Here is a 14,550-nt window from a genome sequence, read left to right as displayed (position 1 = left end):
TATCTCTGGTTTTTGCATCTTCATTGGCAACTCTTTAGTCTCTTGGAAGTCCAAGAAACAAGACGTGGTTTCACATTCTTCAGCTGATGCTGAATATAGATCGATGGCTTACACTTCTAAAGAGATTATGTGGATCTCGCGCATTGTTAATGACTTGCAGGTTGCTACTCCGACTGTTCTAGTTCTCTACTATGACAGCACCGCGGCTTTGCACATTGCGAAGAACCCAGTCTTCCACGAACGTACAAAACACATTGAACGTGATTGCCATTCCATCCGCGAGAAGATTATCGCTGGTTAGCTCAAGACATTGCACGTACGCTCCAAGAACCAGCTTGCTGATCCTTTTACCAAAGCTCTCTATCCTACTCTATTCCATAAGCTCATGTCCAAGATGGGTTTTCACAGTCTTCTAACGCCATCTTGAGGGGGACTATCAGATATATTATTGTATATGGTTATACATGTAAATGGGTAGTTAGTTAGAGTAGTGGGAGTAGTAATTAACAAGTGTATATATAGTTCATACTGTACCCACATTATTCTTGAATGAAGATATTTCCATATTATTTTGTTTCTATTAGCTTCTTCCCTTCGCGCTTATCCTCTCCACCTGAGAAAGGTTCAACAGGTGGAAGACCAGGCTCAACAGCACTTCCGTCAAGCATTCCAACATCATCTCCCGCAGCTGTTTTCTCAGGGGATCCAATTATAAACCCATCAGCAGGGTTAATTTTCACCGCTCCAGCTGCAAACATGTCATCACCATGATGGTTATTATCTCCATGTAGATTAACAAAATATAGGCAGGGACACGTAAATGACTTACAAAGCAGGGGATGAGTTCTATTGCGCTCTCTGTGGCTATGAATTTAGAACGTGTGCATTAAGCTCAGCCACGGTTAGACTATCAAATTTCTGGACACCCCCATATTTGGTTGCAGAACAACTTGAGGCCCTTCTTATCTTATTGATGCACTTAGTAATGAAAATAAATGGTGAACTGCCAGGGACGTTAAAATGATAACAGGCTGCTTGAAAATTTTGAGACATAAATATGTAGTACTCAATGATGTTTTGGCTAGCTACAGTCTTTGTTGATATAAAAATGTCACAGATGTAGCTTTTAGGAAAAGACAACATTAAAGCAAAATAAACCCAAAGTATGAAGGGTATAAACCACAATCATATATATATATATATATATATATATATATATTGCATATCAATCAATGTGTACATTTTTCACCAATCTCTCACATTCCTCATGATCCATTGAATCATCTAAATATAATAAAGCTGATAGCTAAATATCAGTTTTGTGTTTATAAATGAACAATCAACTTGAACTGCTTTTTTCTGTGTTGTATGAATTTTCAGCTCTAGATGAAGCCACTAAAGGAAACCGATATTATATAGGAACCACCTATTAGACCAAGTGCAATGGCGTGTTGAAAAAATTAATTCAACAGTTGACCAAATGCAGTGGTGTGTTTAATCAAACGTTTAAAATGATTTGGCACACAACTAGCTGAAAAAATTAAACCCGTTGAGAGGGAGAGAGACAGTCTGATGTGGCATAGTTCCATTGGCCAAAGAGAAAGTGGTTCTGCCGACTTTTCTTTGATTGGCTGTGTTTTAGTTTTTTTTTTTTTTTTCCTCTTCTACATTATTTCATTCAATTATTGTATATTAAAATATTTATTTTAAAAAAATATATATCAAAATTTATCATATTTCATACTCTATAAATAGAGACTTGTTTCATTAGATTTGGACACAGAAAAAAAAACCATCTTTAGCCTCTCATAACTCTCGTTTCTATATTTTTTCTATCTTCTTTGAAAAAATGGATCCCAACCAAAACTCTTCTAATAATATCCAAAACCCTTCAAACAACCCTTTTAACTATCCGAATCCCAACAACTATCCGAATCCCAACAACTATTCATTCCAAAATCCGTTTCCTAACCCCAACCAACCCCAAAACATACCAAATTATGGTTTTCCACCAAGTTTTTTCACGCCAACGGCTGTTCCAAACTACCATCCATATTATGGTTCGCCAATGTCATATTCATCTCAACCACCCACTTATTCTTCTACTCCAACGGATAAGGAAATTGCTTCGAATGTTGGAGCAACTGAATTTCCCGAGTTTTCTACACAAATGACTCTTGGTGGTATAAGTGGGGTTAATGAAGCAACTCTTGGAGCAGACAGTTCAGCCTCTGCTACCCGAAAAAGCGTCAAATGGACAACTGAGCAAAATTTGGTGCTATTGAGTGGGTGGATCAAATACGGAACAAACAGCGTTGTTGGCAGAAACCAGAAAAGTGAATCATTTTGGGGCAAAATTGCTGAGTATTGTAATGAACATTGCTCATTTGATCCTCCGCGCAGTGGAGTTTCATGCAGAAATCATTACAACTACATGAACCAAAAATTGTCAAAATGGATTGGCGCTTACGATAACGCTAAGCGTATGCAACAAAGTGGGTGGTCGGAGCAAGATGTATTGGCGAAAGCGCAAGAAATCTATTCAGGTGGTGGTACCGGAAATTTCAATTTAATGAAAGAATGGATCGCTGTCCGTGATCAACCACGTTATGGTAGTCAAGTTGGAGGGAATAGTGGCTCTAAAAGCAGTGGATCTAAGAGAGCCCACGATAGTGATGCTAGTGACTCTAACTCTGTTAGATCCACTGCTCGTCCAATGGGAAGGGATGCAGCAAAGAAAAAAGCTAAAAAGAAAGGCAAGAGCGTAGCCCTGGAAGTGGTCAACGGAGATTTTAATGAATTCAAACAAATCAAGGCTCAAGAGTTTGAACGCTTGGAAAAATTAGCCATGTTGCAAGAGGAGGCAAACGAAAGGCGAAAGGAGGCAATCCAAAGGCAAGAGGAGGCAAACCAAAGGCAAGAGGAGGCAAATCAATTGATGAAAGAAAAAACTCGGGCTAAGAAGATGAAGATGTGGCTGAAGCTAAGTGAAAAGGAACATCTCAATGACTAGAGCAACGAGTTGTTCCAACAGTTGAGCTACGAATTATTTGGAAAATAATTGTAGTCACAAGTGGTTTCTGCATCATCCCACTCCATGCTTGTCTGCACCATGTCACTTCATGCTTTTGTAATGTTTGTTGTAATTTTCTCCTTTAATAATGTTGTTGTCTGTTGATGCTTTAATAATGTATTGTTATGTTATGGTTTAATAATATAAAATCTTATCCGTCAATTTCGGTTTTAAATGGGAGAATCTTATCTTATAATCACTCAACATGGTTAATAAAGCTGTCGAGTGCCCGTGACTTTTCAATCAATGCTATCCGTCAATTTCGGCTTTAAATGGGAGAATCTTATCTTCTAACCACTCAACACGATTTAATAATGTTGTCGAGTGCCCGTGACTTTTCAATCAATGCTATCCGTCAATTTCAGTTTTAAATGGGAGAATCTTATCTTCTAACCACTCAACACGATTTAATAATGCTGTCGAGTGCCCATGACTTTTTCTTCAATGTAAAAATCTTATCCTCCAACCACTGAACATGATCTATCGATTTCATTGTCTTATAAATAAAGACTCATTCTTTCATTGATGTACCAATACCACAATGGATCCATCGGAAATTCCTTTTGATATGGATCCTTCAGAACTTCTTTTTGATATCGAAGCTTACAAAAGACAATCTGAAATTGAAGAAAGGTATATCCTCAACCAGTTTAGAGAGCGTCGAAAGAAAATCGAGGAAGACTATCCACCTCGTAGCAAGAGGAGATACCACAAGAGAGATCATGCAGCGGCAAATCAAAGATTGATTGACGACTACTTTTCCAATCAACCTACATATGATGATACAATGTTTCGTCGACGATTTCGGATGCGGAAACATGTCTTTCTCCGAATTGTAGAGGACCTATCAAGAAGTGACGATTACTTCACTCAACGATTTGATGCAGCTAATAAAGAAGGTATATCTCCACTAGCGAAATGTACCACAGCCATGCGGATGTTAGCATATGGTATGGCAGCCGACGCAGTTGATGAATACATCAAAATTGGAGGTACAACAGCTTTGGAGTGCTTGCGTAGGTTTTGTAAGGGAATCATACAATTGTACGAGCAAGTGTATCTGAGAGCCCCAACTGAAGATGACCTACAAAGAATTTTGCATGTTAGTGAAATGCGAGGGTTCCCGGGAATGATTGGGAGTATTGATTGCATGCACTGGGAATGGAAAAATTGTCCTAAAGCGTGGGAAGGACAATATACTCGGGGAGACAAGGGAACTACCACAGTTATTCTTGAAGCGGTCGCAACCCATGATCTATGGATCTGGCATGCTTTTTTTGGATGTCCAGGCACATTGAACGATATAAACGTTCTAGATCGTTCACCAGTGTTCGATGATGTTGAACAAGGAAATACTCCAAGAGTGAACTTCTTCGTGAACCAACGACCTTACAATATGGCGTACTATCTAGCTGACGGTATATATCCTTCTTATCCTACTTTCGTCAAATCGATTAGGCTTCCACAGAGTGAACAAGACAAGTTATTTGCACAAGTTCAGGAGGGATGTCGGAAGGACATTGAACGTGCATTCGGAGTGCTGCAGGCTCGATTTAAAATCATTCGGGAACCAGCTCGCTTGTGGGAAATTTCTGATTTGGCTATCATAATGAGGTCATGTATCATATTGCATAATATGATTGTTGAGGATGAACGAGATACATATGCTCAACTCTGGACCGATTATGATCAATCTGAGGCAAGTGGATCTAATGCCCCACAACCATTCTCGACCGAAGTGTTACCTTCATTTGCAAATCACGTGCGTGCTAGATCTGAGTTGCGGGATTCCAATGTGCATCACGAACTGCAAGCAGATCTAGTCAAACACATATGGCAAAAATTCAGCATGTTCCATGGTTAGAAAGATTTCCAAGTTTGTGAGTTGTGTTTATTGTATTAATTATGTTATGTGTTTTATTATTTGTGTTGTGTGCTTATTAATGTATTGTATTAAATTTTAAATTTTCGTAATTCTACTTTTTAATAATAATTCTTTATATTTCATGTCTTAAATAATTGATATTTTTATTAAAATTATAAAATTAAACATAAATTATTTAATCATTTATATAGCTCTTAAGTATTGTAATTTAATTTAAACTAATAATAATTATTAATATGTAATTACAAAATAAAAGATGTAAAACAAAACAAAAAAATGGAAAATAAAAATTGTAGGGTAGGGTGTTGAATTTTATTTTAAACAAACCATTGTAGAGTATAAAAAATGAGTGTGTGTTGAATTATTAGTTAGAAGAGAGAGAAACCGATGTGGAAGAAAGAGAAGATGATGTGGAGGGCGTTGTGTGTTGAATCTATTGTATATAGTCTTACACACCATGATATGTACTACACTAGTACTTGTAAAGGACGTCGAGAGCAAATAGAGATCAATTACAGTTTTTTCTTTAGTTTTTTTTACCCTTTCGTTTGTCTACTTTCATAAACCAAAGAATTATCTATTTATCTTCCCCGGAGTGAGATTGAAAGTTTATCCATCTGCGAAATGGAGAATTTACAGCCGCTAGAACGTATGTTTGATGTTGGTGAAGAACGCGCCGGCGATAGGGTTAACACCTACCACAAACTGAAGATGATTGAATCTACCACAAACTGAAGATGATTGAATCTATTATCGACGCTCTAAATCCAGAAGAAGTTGAGTTCTTGCGGAACACGACGTTTGGGAGGATCATATCTTGAGCATGGGTTCATCGATGCGATTCAGCTCATATTCTTGGCTGCTTTTCCACTAGGGATGTTAATATGGGCTCAACGTGATAGGGTTAGCCCTAACCCTGCAAACCCATTTGTAACCCTAACCCTCATTTTTTAAACAGGGTTTAAATAGGGTTGGCCCTAATAGGACCAGGGTTTAAATTCTAACCCTTTTATTTTGATTCACACAACTATTATACAATATTTAATAATGTTTTTCATCAAAAAAAACTTAAAGTAGAGTTTTCTCGCCAAAAACTGAACAACGAAATTTTCCGTCGAAACCGCAAAATCGAGTTTTCAACTAAAACAACAAAATCGAGTTTTCCTTCCAAAAACGCAAAATCGAGTTTTTCGTCAAAACTTCGAAATCGAGTTTTCCCGCCAAAAAATCAAAATCGAGTTTTTCGCCAAAACCTCAAAATCGAATTTTCCCGTGAAAACGTAAAATTAAATTAAGTTTTTTTGGAAAACCCGTAAAACTCAATTTCACGGTTTTGGCGGGAAAACTCGATTTGCCGGTTTTGTAGGGAAAACTCGATATTGCGGTTTTAGTTTTGGCGGAAAAACTCGATTTTGCGGTTTCAGCGGAAAAACTCGATTTTGCAGTTTTGGCGGGAAAACCTGATTTGTCGGTTTCGGCGGAAAACTCGTTTTTGCTGTTTCGGCGGGAAAACACGATTTTGTAGTTTTTGGCGGGGAAACTCGATTTGCCGGTTTCGGCGGAAAAACTCGATTTGCCGGTTTCGGCGGAAAAACTCGATTTGCCGGTTTCGGCGGAAAAACTCGTTTTTGTGGTTTTGGCGGGAAAACTCGATTTTGCGGTTTTGGCGGGAAAACTCGATTTTGCGGTTTTGGCGGAAAAACTAGATTTTACGGTTTCTGCGGGAAAACCCGATTTGCCGGTTTCGGCGGAAAACTTGATTTTGCTGTTTTGGCGGGAAAACGCGATTTTACAGTTTTGGCGGGAAAACTTGATTTGCCGGTTTTGACAGGAAAACTCGATTTTGCGGTTTTTGCTGTTTTTGCGGGAAAACTCGATTTTGCGGTTTTGGCGGGAAAACTTGATTTTGTGGTTTTGGTGAAAAACTCAAATTAGGTTTTGGCGGAAAAAAGCACAATTTTTTTTTTGACGGAAAAAATTTTATTCTTAGTTGTGGAGCAAAAACTCGATTTTGCGATTTTGGGAGGAAAACTTTTGATTTTGATGCTCAACAAATTGGAGGAAAGAATCATATGATATCTTAATTTTTCTAGTTTTATCTTTAAAATTTAAGAACAAAAATAAATGAAATATTTTTTTCAATTAAATGAGTTAACCCTGGTACCAGCCCTAACCCTTGATTATAATAGGGTCAAAATAGGGTTGGGTTAAAATAGGGCTGGGCTTATAATAAACAAAAGAGGGCTGAGCCCTAACCCTGTAGTTAACATCCCTATTTTCCACATAATAAAGAGGTTGTCCCCCAGGTTGAATCCTTACTATCTATCTAATTTGGTTTGTGTTATTAATATTCCTTGTTGCTAACAGTCTAGATTATCTTTAAAGTAAATTTTGTAGAGGGTAAGTCTATTTATGGAGAGCCGAAGTAACATGTGATGTCTGGTAGCTGCTACTAATAATCACCCTTTCTAATACATGAGAATGAAGTTTTGTAAATTATACGTTTGATATTAGTAACTAAGTACAAACTTAACAGATAATATCATTTGTAACGCTTAACAGTATATATCAAACAATACGATTAAGAGATAAAGCATTAATGTTGATGTTATTTGTAGGGGATAAGAGCATCATTAATGGGGGTGCTTAGAGGGGAGAGCTTAGCAAAAAATTATTATAATAGTGGGTGAGATCCACACAAAAATTAAGCACATATGCTTCTTCTGCTTAATTAAGCGCCGGTGTTAGCCCCGTTTCGTGGGCTCCACGGACACGTGATGGTCCGCGATTGGTTCGTTTTTAATTTTTTAATTTTTTTTTAAATCAGAGAAAAAACCAAAAAAAAAAAATTAAGCACCCATTTGAGGTGTTAGGGTTAATGGTGCTCTAAAGGATATTCTATGGCTGCTTCTACCCGAAGTAACATGTACTATGTCTGGTAGCTGCTAATAATAATGATCCCTTTCTAATACATGAAAATGAAATTTAGTAATCTATACCATTGATATTAGTAACTAAGTATAAACCTAAGTATAAACTTAACAAATAATATTATCTGTAACGCTTAAAAGTATATATCAAACAATACGATTGAGAGATAAAGCATTGTTGATGTTGTTAGTGTACGTTCACCAAAACACCAAGCGTATAATACCCTGCTAAATAGTTGTTTGTATTATGCAGACTGAGGTGATATCCATGATAGAGGATCACTACACACTCTTCTAACGAACTCTTGTGGGAGATGAGGTCGATGACGAGGCTGTGGACAACCTTGTCCGCCTTTTCCAAGAAGTTCATGTATTCAAGGACAACCTGGTGCGGTTGAGAGCTGAAAAGAAACAAAAAGAAAAAGAGGTGAAAGAGGAGAAGTTGACTTAAGATGCTTTTCATTCCGAAATGGCTTTAGGGTTTTGTTCCACAATCATAAATTAACCAGTTTTCATCGATGCTTGTATATGTTTAGCTTTAATGTATACACTTCATCGCTAACCCTTTTCCAGGTAGTAAAAATTTGTTGTGGAGATTGTACATCCAACAAAGAGGTCTATCTCTAATAATCAAACTATCGCACAATTTTTCTATTTGCAAGTAATAATCAAAGCTGTCACTAACCTACCTAGCAACTGCCAGTTGATGATGTAAAGTTCTTCATATTAAATTATGCACATATGTACGAGTGTTGTTAACTGAAATCATCGCACACTGATAGCTAAATATTTTGTTTACCATCTAACAATAAAACATAATTGTGCACATAATTTGGTTCTCGTGAACCATGATGTCGTATTTCCGCTCAGTTGGATCTTCTATGTACAGCCACCCCCAATTTCCAACTTGCTCCCATACACCAACAACCAGTTTAACCAACTGACCAGTACAACTAAATTATCTGCAGAACATGGGAAAGCACATCAACAAATGGACCATACATTCAAAAGTTAAACTATAAAATTGTTTATTTCAGGTACGCATATGCAGTAAATGGTAATGATATTCTTCACACGTATGTCCAATAAAGGATTGACTTTAAATCTCAGCATTCTCTGTTACAATTAGATATTCCCTCGATATTATGTAAATTTCTTTCTGTATTTTAAACGAGTATCAAACAAAATGAGTGGACGGAGAAGAAGATAGCTGGAGGCCTATTTTTCACTAGAAACCTATGAAGTACCATAAAAGATCTAACAAAATCTATACATGCTCACCTTTTTTTTGGCATACGTGTCCTTTCCTAGGGGTAAAACGGGCAAGTGATATACAATTTGCTACAGTCTCCTTCGGTTTATATTAGAATCGGGTAGATTCCTAATTTCATCTCCACTAAGATATATTTGGCCAATAATTTCTAAAGTAAAAATTAATCGAAAGTCGAGAACATTAACCTGCCACGTGTCTTTATTTGCCCATATATTTCTGATGATATGGCACTCTAAGTAGAAAGCAAAACAACTTTATTATGATATATATATAAGAGTTCACAGCAGGAGTGAACTCAAGTTTTGTTCATGATATCCCCTATATATTATTTGAGAAGCATTACAACTTCTTTTTGTAGCCACATGTCATCACTAGAATGATTCTTAGAATCATTAGAGAAATATGTTGGTCCATCTAATTATATAATAAGTTTTTTATTAAACTAACAATAAATTCATCATTAATGTACTTTATTATGTCCTTAAATAAAATTTATGGAATTGCCTAATGTGGCTAAAGAGTATATGTCAATTAATGATTTTGAATAATAAAGATTTGATAAAAAATAGTGTATCTTCTATCATATTTGTTTAATTCTAAACCATTAAATAAATTAAACAACCACAATAACCATATAATAAAAATTTAGATTTTTATGTATATGTTATATTTTGAATTTTACAAACGGCTATAAATTACTAAAACTGTTAAAAATCTCACATTCAAATTTTATGATCCATGGTTTAAAATTTTTGTTATGACAAAATACAAATGATTACAAAAATTACATAAGTAAAAAGTTTAATTTAATTAATTATTAAGATTAATATATATATCATTTTAAATTAAACTATAAACCATATAAAATACAATATTTTAGTTTCAAAATTTACTTTGAACAATTTTTTTGATAAAAGTTTTGAACGATCATGGACAACTTATTTTTTTTTAAATTATAAATTACTAAAACTATTAATCCCACAATGAAAATTTTGTTATCAGTAATTTAAATTTTTTTCTATTAAAGATACAAATGATTAAAAAAACTATATGAGTAGAATTCATCATTTAATAGACATTAATATTAAAAATATACTAAAATATATTATCTATGTTAGTATCATTTAAATTTAATAACATACCCTATCAAATATAAAAAAAATATATTTTTGGATTAATAAAATTGATTTATATGTTCGCACCAATTTAATTATATATTTAATAGTTATTGACTTTTAATTATTTAAAATATATTTATTATTTCATAATATGTAAAAATATTTAATACATAAAATAATATATATATATATATATAATATTGATTCCGTGCAAGTCGTGGATCTTATGCTAATCTAGTAGATAGATATTTGGTACAATTCTTTGGAAGAGACAAAATGTCAAAAGTGTGCGCACCAAACACGTTTGCTAGAACATTATACATATTATACTATTTAAATATAAATATCATATTGTCGGGCCTCTATCGAGTAGGCCTACTCGATAGCCCTCTATTATTATTATTTTGGTATAATATCGAGTCCTTTATTATATACAAGGCTCATCGGAAGCGTCGGTCATCACTCTAATAAACAAAGTTTTCTAAAAATGGGGATCTTGCTCTGTTTCTTCTTGGTTTTGGTTTTTACTCTCGTATCATCAAACTTTCTTAAAAAGATTACAAACTCAAAGTTTAACCTTCCTCCAAGCCCTTCAAGTCTTCCAGTCATTGGAAACTTAAACCATCTTGCAGGATTGCCTCACAGATGTTTTCATAACCTCTCCATGAAATACGGACCAGTGATGCTTCTCCGTCTCGGGTTGGTTCCAGTGGTTGTTATCTCATCGAGTGAAGCAGCTGAAGCAGTTCTCAAAACTCACGACCTGGAATGTTGCAGCCGACCAAAGACGGTAGGGACCGGAAAATTCACTTACGGTTTCAAAGATATCGCAATTTCGGAATACGGTGCGTACTGGCGGGAAATGCGGAAACTCGCGGTGATCGAGCTTCTTAGCCTCAAGAGGGTTCAATCGTTTAGGTATATCAGAGAGGAAGAGGTTGGACTTGTGGTGAAGAAAGTGTCTGAATCTGCTTTGAGACAATCTCCTCTAGATTTAAGCAAAACCATTTTCTCACTCACCGCAAGCATCATTTGCAGAGTAGCTTTAGGACAGAACTTCAACGAAGATGGCTTTGTTATCGATCAAGAAAGGATCGAAGAACTTGTCACCGAAGCAGCAGAAGCTATAGGGACTTTCAATTTCTCTGATTTCTTCCCTGGTGCACTTGGAAGATTCCTAGATTGGTTCTTTCAACGGTACAAGAAGATGAACAAAGTCTTTGAAGAGCTTGATGCTTTTTATCAGCATGTGATTGATGACCACTTGAAACTAGAAGGAAGGAAAGACCCGGATATCGTTTCCTTGTTGTTGGATTTGATCGGAAATGAAGATTCTTTCAAACTCAATATTGATAATATCAAGGCTATCCTCATGGTAAAACCCTCAAAGTCTTGGTTTTGTGTTCAACCACGTGATTAGATTAACAGATAATATTAATTAAACTCGATCTTATGTGTGTTGTTATGTGATTTTAGGATCTATTTCTCGCGGGGGTAGATACTAGTGCTGTAACAATGATTTGGGCGATGTCAGAACTCGTTAGAAACCCTAGAGCAATGAAGAAAGCTCAGGAAACGATTCGAACCACCCTTGGGGACAAAAAGGAAATAATCACTGAAGATGATCTAGGCAAAGTTGATTACTTGACGCTCATAATCAAGGAAACATTCAGACTACATCCACCACTTCCATTTATACTCCCAAGAGAAACAATGTCTCATGTCAAGATCCAAGGCTACGATATTCCCCCGAAAACGCAAATTCAAATTAACGTATGGACAATCGGACGTGACCCAGAGCGTTGGACTGGCCCTGAAGATTTCATCCCTGAACGGTTTACTGATAGTTCTGTAGATTTCAGAGGACAACATTTTGAGTTGTTACCGTTTGGTTCTGGTCGGAGGATGTGTCCCGCGATGCCAATGGGGGTTGCTACTGTGGAACTAGGATTGATGAATTTGCTTTACTTTTTCGATTGGGCATTGCCTGATGGAATGAATTTTGGAGACATTGATATGGAAGAAACAGGTAATATCTCCATTGTCAAAAAAGTACCTCTTCAACTTGTGCCCCTTCAACGTTATTGATATGGAGACCAAAAAAAACTTGATACCATGGAAAGTCCACGTATGATTTTCCGGTATTGTTGCGTTATGTAAGAATTGATATTTGAACCAAAAAAATCTCAGGAAATAATAAAGTTTGTTCATCAATCTTATCTATTAAAATAAAACTCATGACTTTTTTCATGTGTGATTTTTTTTTAAAATTTGGACCATCTCTTATGAATAATTATTTCATGTGTTTATCATAAAAATTTCATTAAAACCTTTAGGTCTTTCCTCAAAGTTCGTCGTCATTGTCATTTGAACCAAAAACCATGAGCAGTGAAATCGATGATTGCGTAATATTCTTGATCTCACTAAACTTGACCTTATGGTCGTCATACGGCAAGACGATGTTGGGATTAAATTCGAGCTTTGGGATGGAGTTATATTCTAGAAATCTGTTCCAGTCAATGATCATATTAGTGAAGATGGAAAGAAAGAGAGTTTGATCAAAAAAAAGAAAGAATAGCACATGCTGTTCTAGAAGAACTCCATGCGCTCCTCATATACAAATGTGATTCTTTTCTTACGAAGAAATTATTTTTTTGATAACCAGGTCTCGTGGTCTGGTTGTATAGGAACCTCGGCTGAGGTGCCCGCCATCACGAGTTCGAGCTCCGGTCACAGCGGATTTAACATCCCTTCCGTTGGGGCGCTGGATTCCCTACGGGGATAGTTGGGAATGTGGCTGCCCAGATACCAGAGTTACCAAAAAAAAAAAAAAAAAAATTATTTTTTTGATTTTCTAAGAATTTTTATCATATCCAGTCTCAACAATTATTGCTGAGAATCTACCACCACTCTTTGTTTTCTCAAATTATCAATGTTATGTTTCTTACTGATGGTTGATTTAGCCGAGAAAGAAATAAAGTCTCATAGATTTTCAGATTATATATAAAAATATATATTTTTAAAAATCTAGCAAATCTGTTTGAAAAGATTTTAACAAGATCTTGATTTTCAAAAATTATATATAAATATTTTCACTAATTTCATAATTAGTTTTGAAATATTATTATACATTGATAAATTCAGTTATCATTTATAAAATAAAAAATAAAAATTATATCCTATTTTTTATCTATTATACAATCATAATCAAGCATATTAAAATAAAATTATTATATTGAGCTAAAGTAAAATTATTTTAAATTAATAAATTTATATATAATTTATTTTCATAATTATAAATATTTATGTTCAAAAATATAATATGTTGGTAAGACGGATTAACACTAGCAAACTATATAATACATGTATAAAAATTAACATGTATTTCGTTAAAGCAAATATATATATTTAAAGCTTATTATAAAAATCTGTTGATAAATATTTTAACAATATTTTAATTTTAAAAAATTTTATGTAAATATTTTCACTAATTTTGTAATTGGCAATGAACTATTATATATATATATATATATATATATTCAATTATTGTTTATAAAATGAAAAATTTTATTCTATTTTTATCTATTAAATTGATATTTATAAATTTTAGTTGTGTATTGATATATCAAACATCTAAATTTGCACCCAAAAAAAAGGAATAATTGGCCTCTATGCCCATAAGACACACGTCACACACCTTAATTAGGAGACTACACCTGAAGTGATCGATGTTATTTTGATTGAGTGAATGTATGGAATATACTCAATTAAGGTCCAAATTAGCTGAATGTCCATAATTATGGATAACCCAAAAAGGAGTAACTTTTTGATACTGTGCGGACGAAAATACCCTCATGTTTTATCGAAAACAAGTAACTCTAGATTTATCAGCTAAATATTTACATAGCAGGTAACAATCTACATATCAACTAACATATGAGCTAATAATTTCAGTATCATCTAACAATCTATGTATCAAACAAATGTATCGACTAACAAATCATATATCAGTTAATGAAACTATTAACAATTAATTAGTTATCTATCAAATAGCCCCAAAACTATTTGTAACAACTAACACTTCATGTATCAATTAAGAATCCATTAAAATCTAAATAATAGCAGGTAAGTAATAAAATACCTACTAACGTATATATTATCTAAAAGTTGACTGTGAGTCGAAATTAGAAACATTAGAATTGGGATGAGATAATAAGATTAGCATTATGGATGTCAAAAGAATTAGAATAAAAAAATAAAGATTTGTGTTG

At 34.6% G+C, this 14,550-nt stretch overlaps 1 protein-coding gene and 1 pseudogene across 2 annotated transcripts; both read left to right on the top strand.

The window, feature by feature from the left end:
- The first annotated feature begins 1,736 nt into the window (after positions 1-1,736).
- Positions 1,737-6,016, top strand: LOC106391747 (annotated as a pseudogene).
- A 4,691-nt stretch (positions 6,017-10,707) lies between these two features.
- LOC106392111 (cytochrome P450 71B2-like) lies at positions 10,708-12,493 on the top strand. Of its 2 annotated transcripts, XM_013832886.2 has the most exons (3): positions 11,048-11,124; positions 11,198-11,654; positions 11,756-12,493. In XM_013832886.2, exons 1-3 carry the CDS (start codon positions 11,048-11,050, stop codon positions 12,365-12,367), a joined length of 1,146 nt encoding a protein of 381 aa, XP_013688340.2. In that variant the 3' UTR covers positions 12,368-12,493. The 2 variants fall into 2 exon arrangements, with proteins under 2 accessions (XP_048612283.1, XP_013688340.2); XM_048756326.1 differs by having other exon boundaries at positions 10,708-11,654.
- The last annotated feature ends 2,057 nt before the right edge of the window (positions 12,494-14,550 follow it).

Source organism: Brassica napus, chromosome C4, assembly GCF_020379485.1.
Source record: "Brassica napus cultivar Da-Ae chromosome C4, Da-Ae, whole genome shotgun sequence".
Lineage (NCBI taxonomy): Eukaryota > Viridiplantae > Streptophyta > Magnoliopsida > Brassicales > Brassicaceae > Brassica > Brassica napus.
The sequence above is the reverse complement of the archived record's forward strand: the minus strand, read 5'-3'. Positions and strand labels throughout refer to the sequence as shown.

Excerpts from the sequence above, each read along its gene's own strand:
- LOC106392111 (XM_048756326.1), top strand. The coding sequence starts at position 10,767 with ATGGGGATCTTGCTCTGTTTCTTCTTGGTTTTGGTTTTTACTCTCGTA. Across the intron at positions 11,655-11,755 it reads ATATCAAGGCTATCCTCATG|GATCTATTTCTCGCGGGGGT; the intron begins GTAAAACCCTCA and ends ATGTGATTTTAG.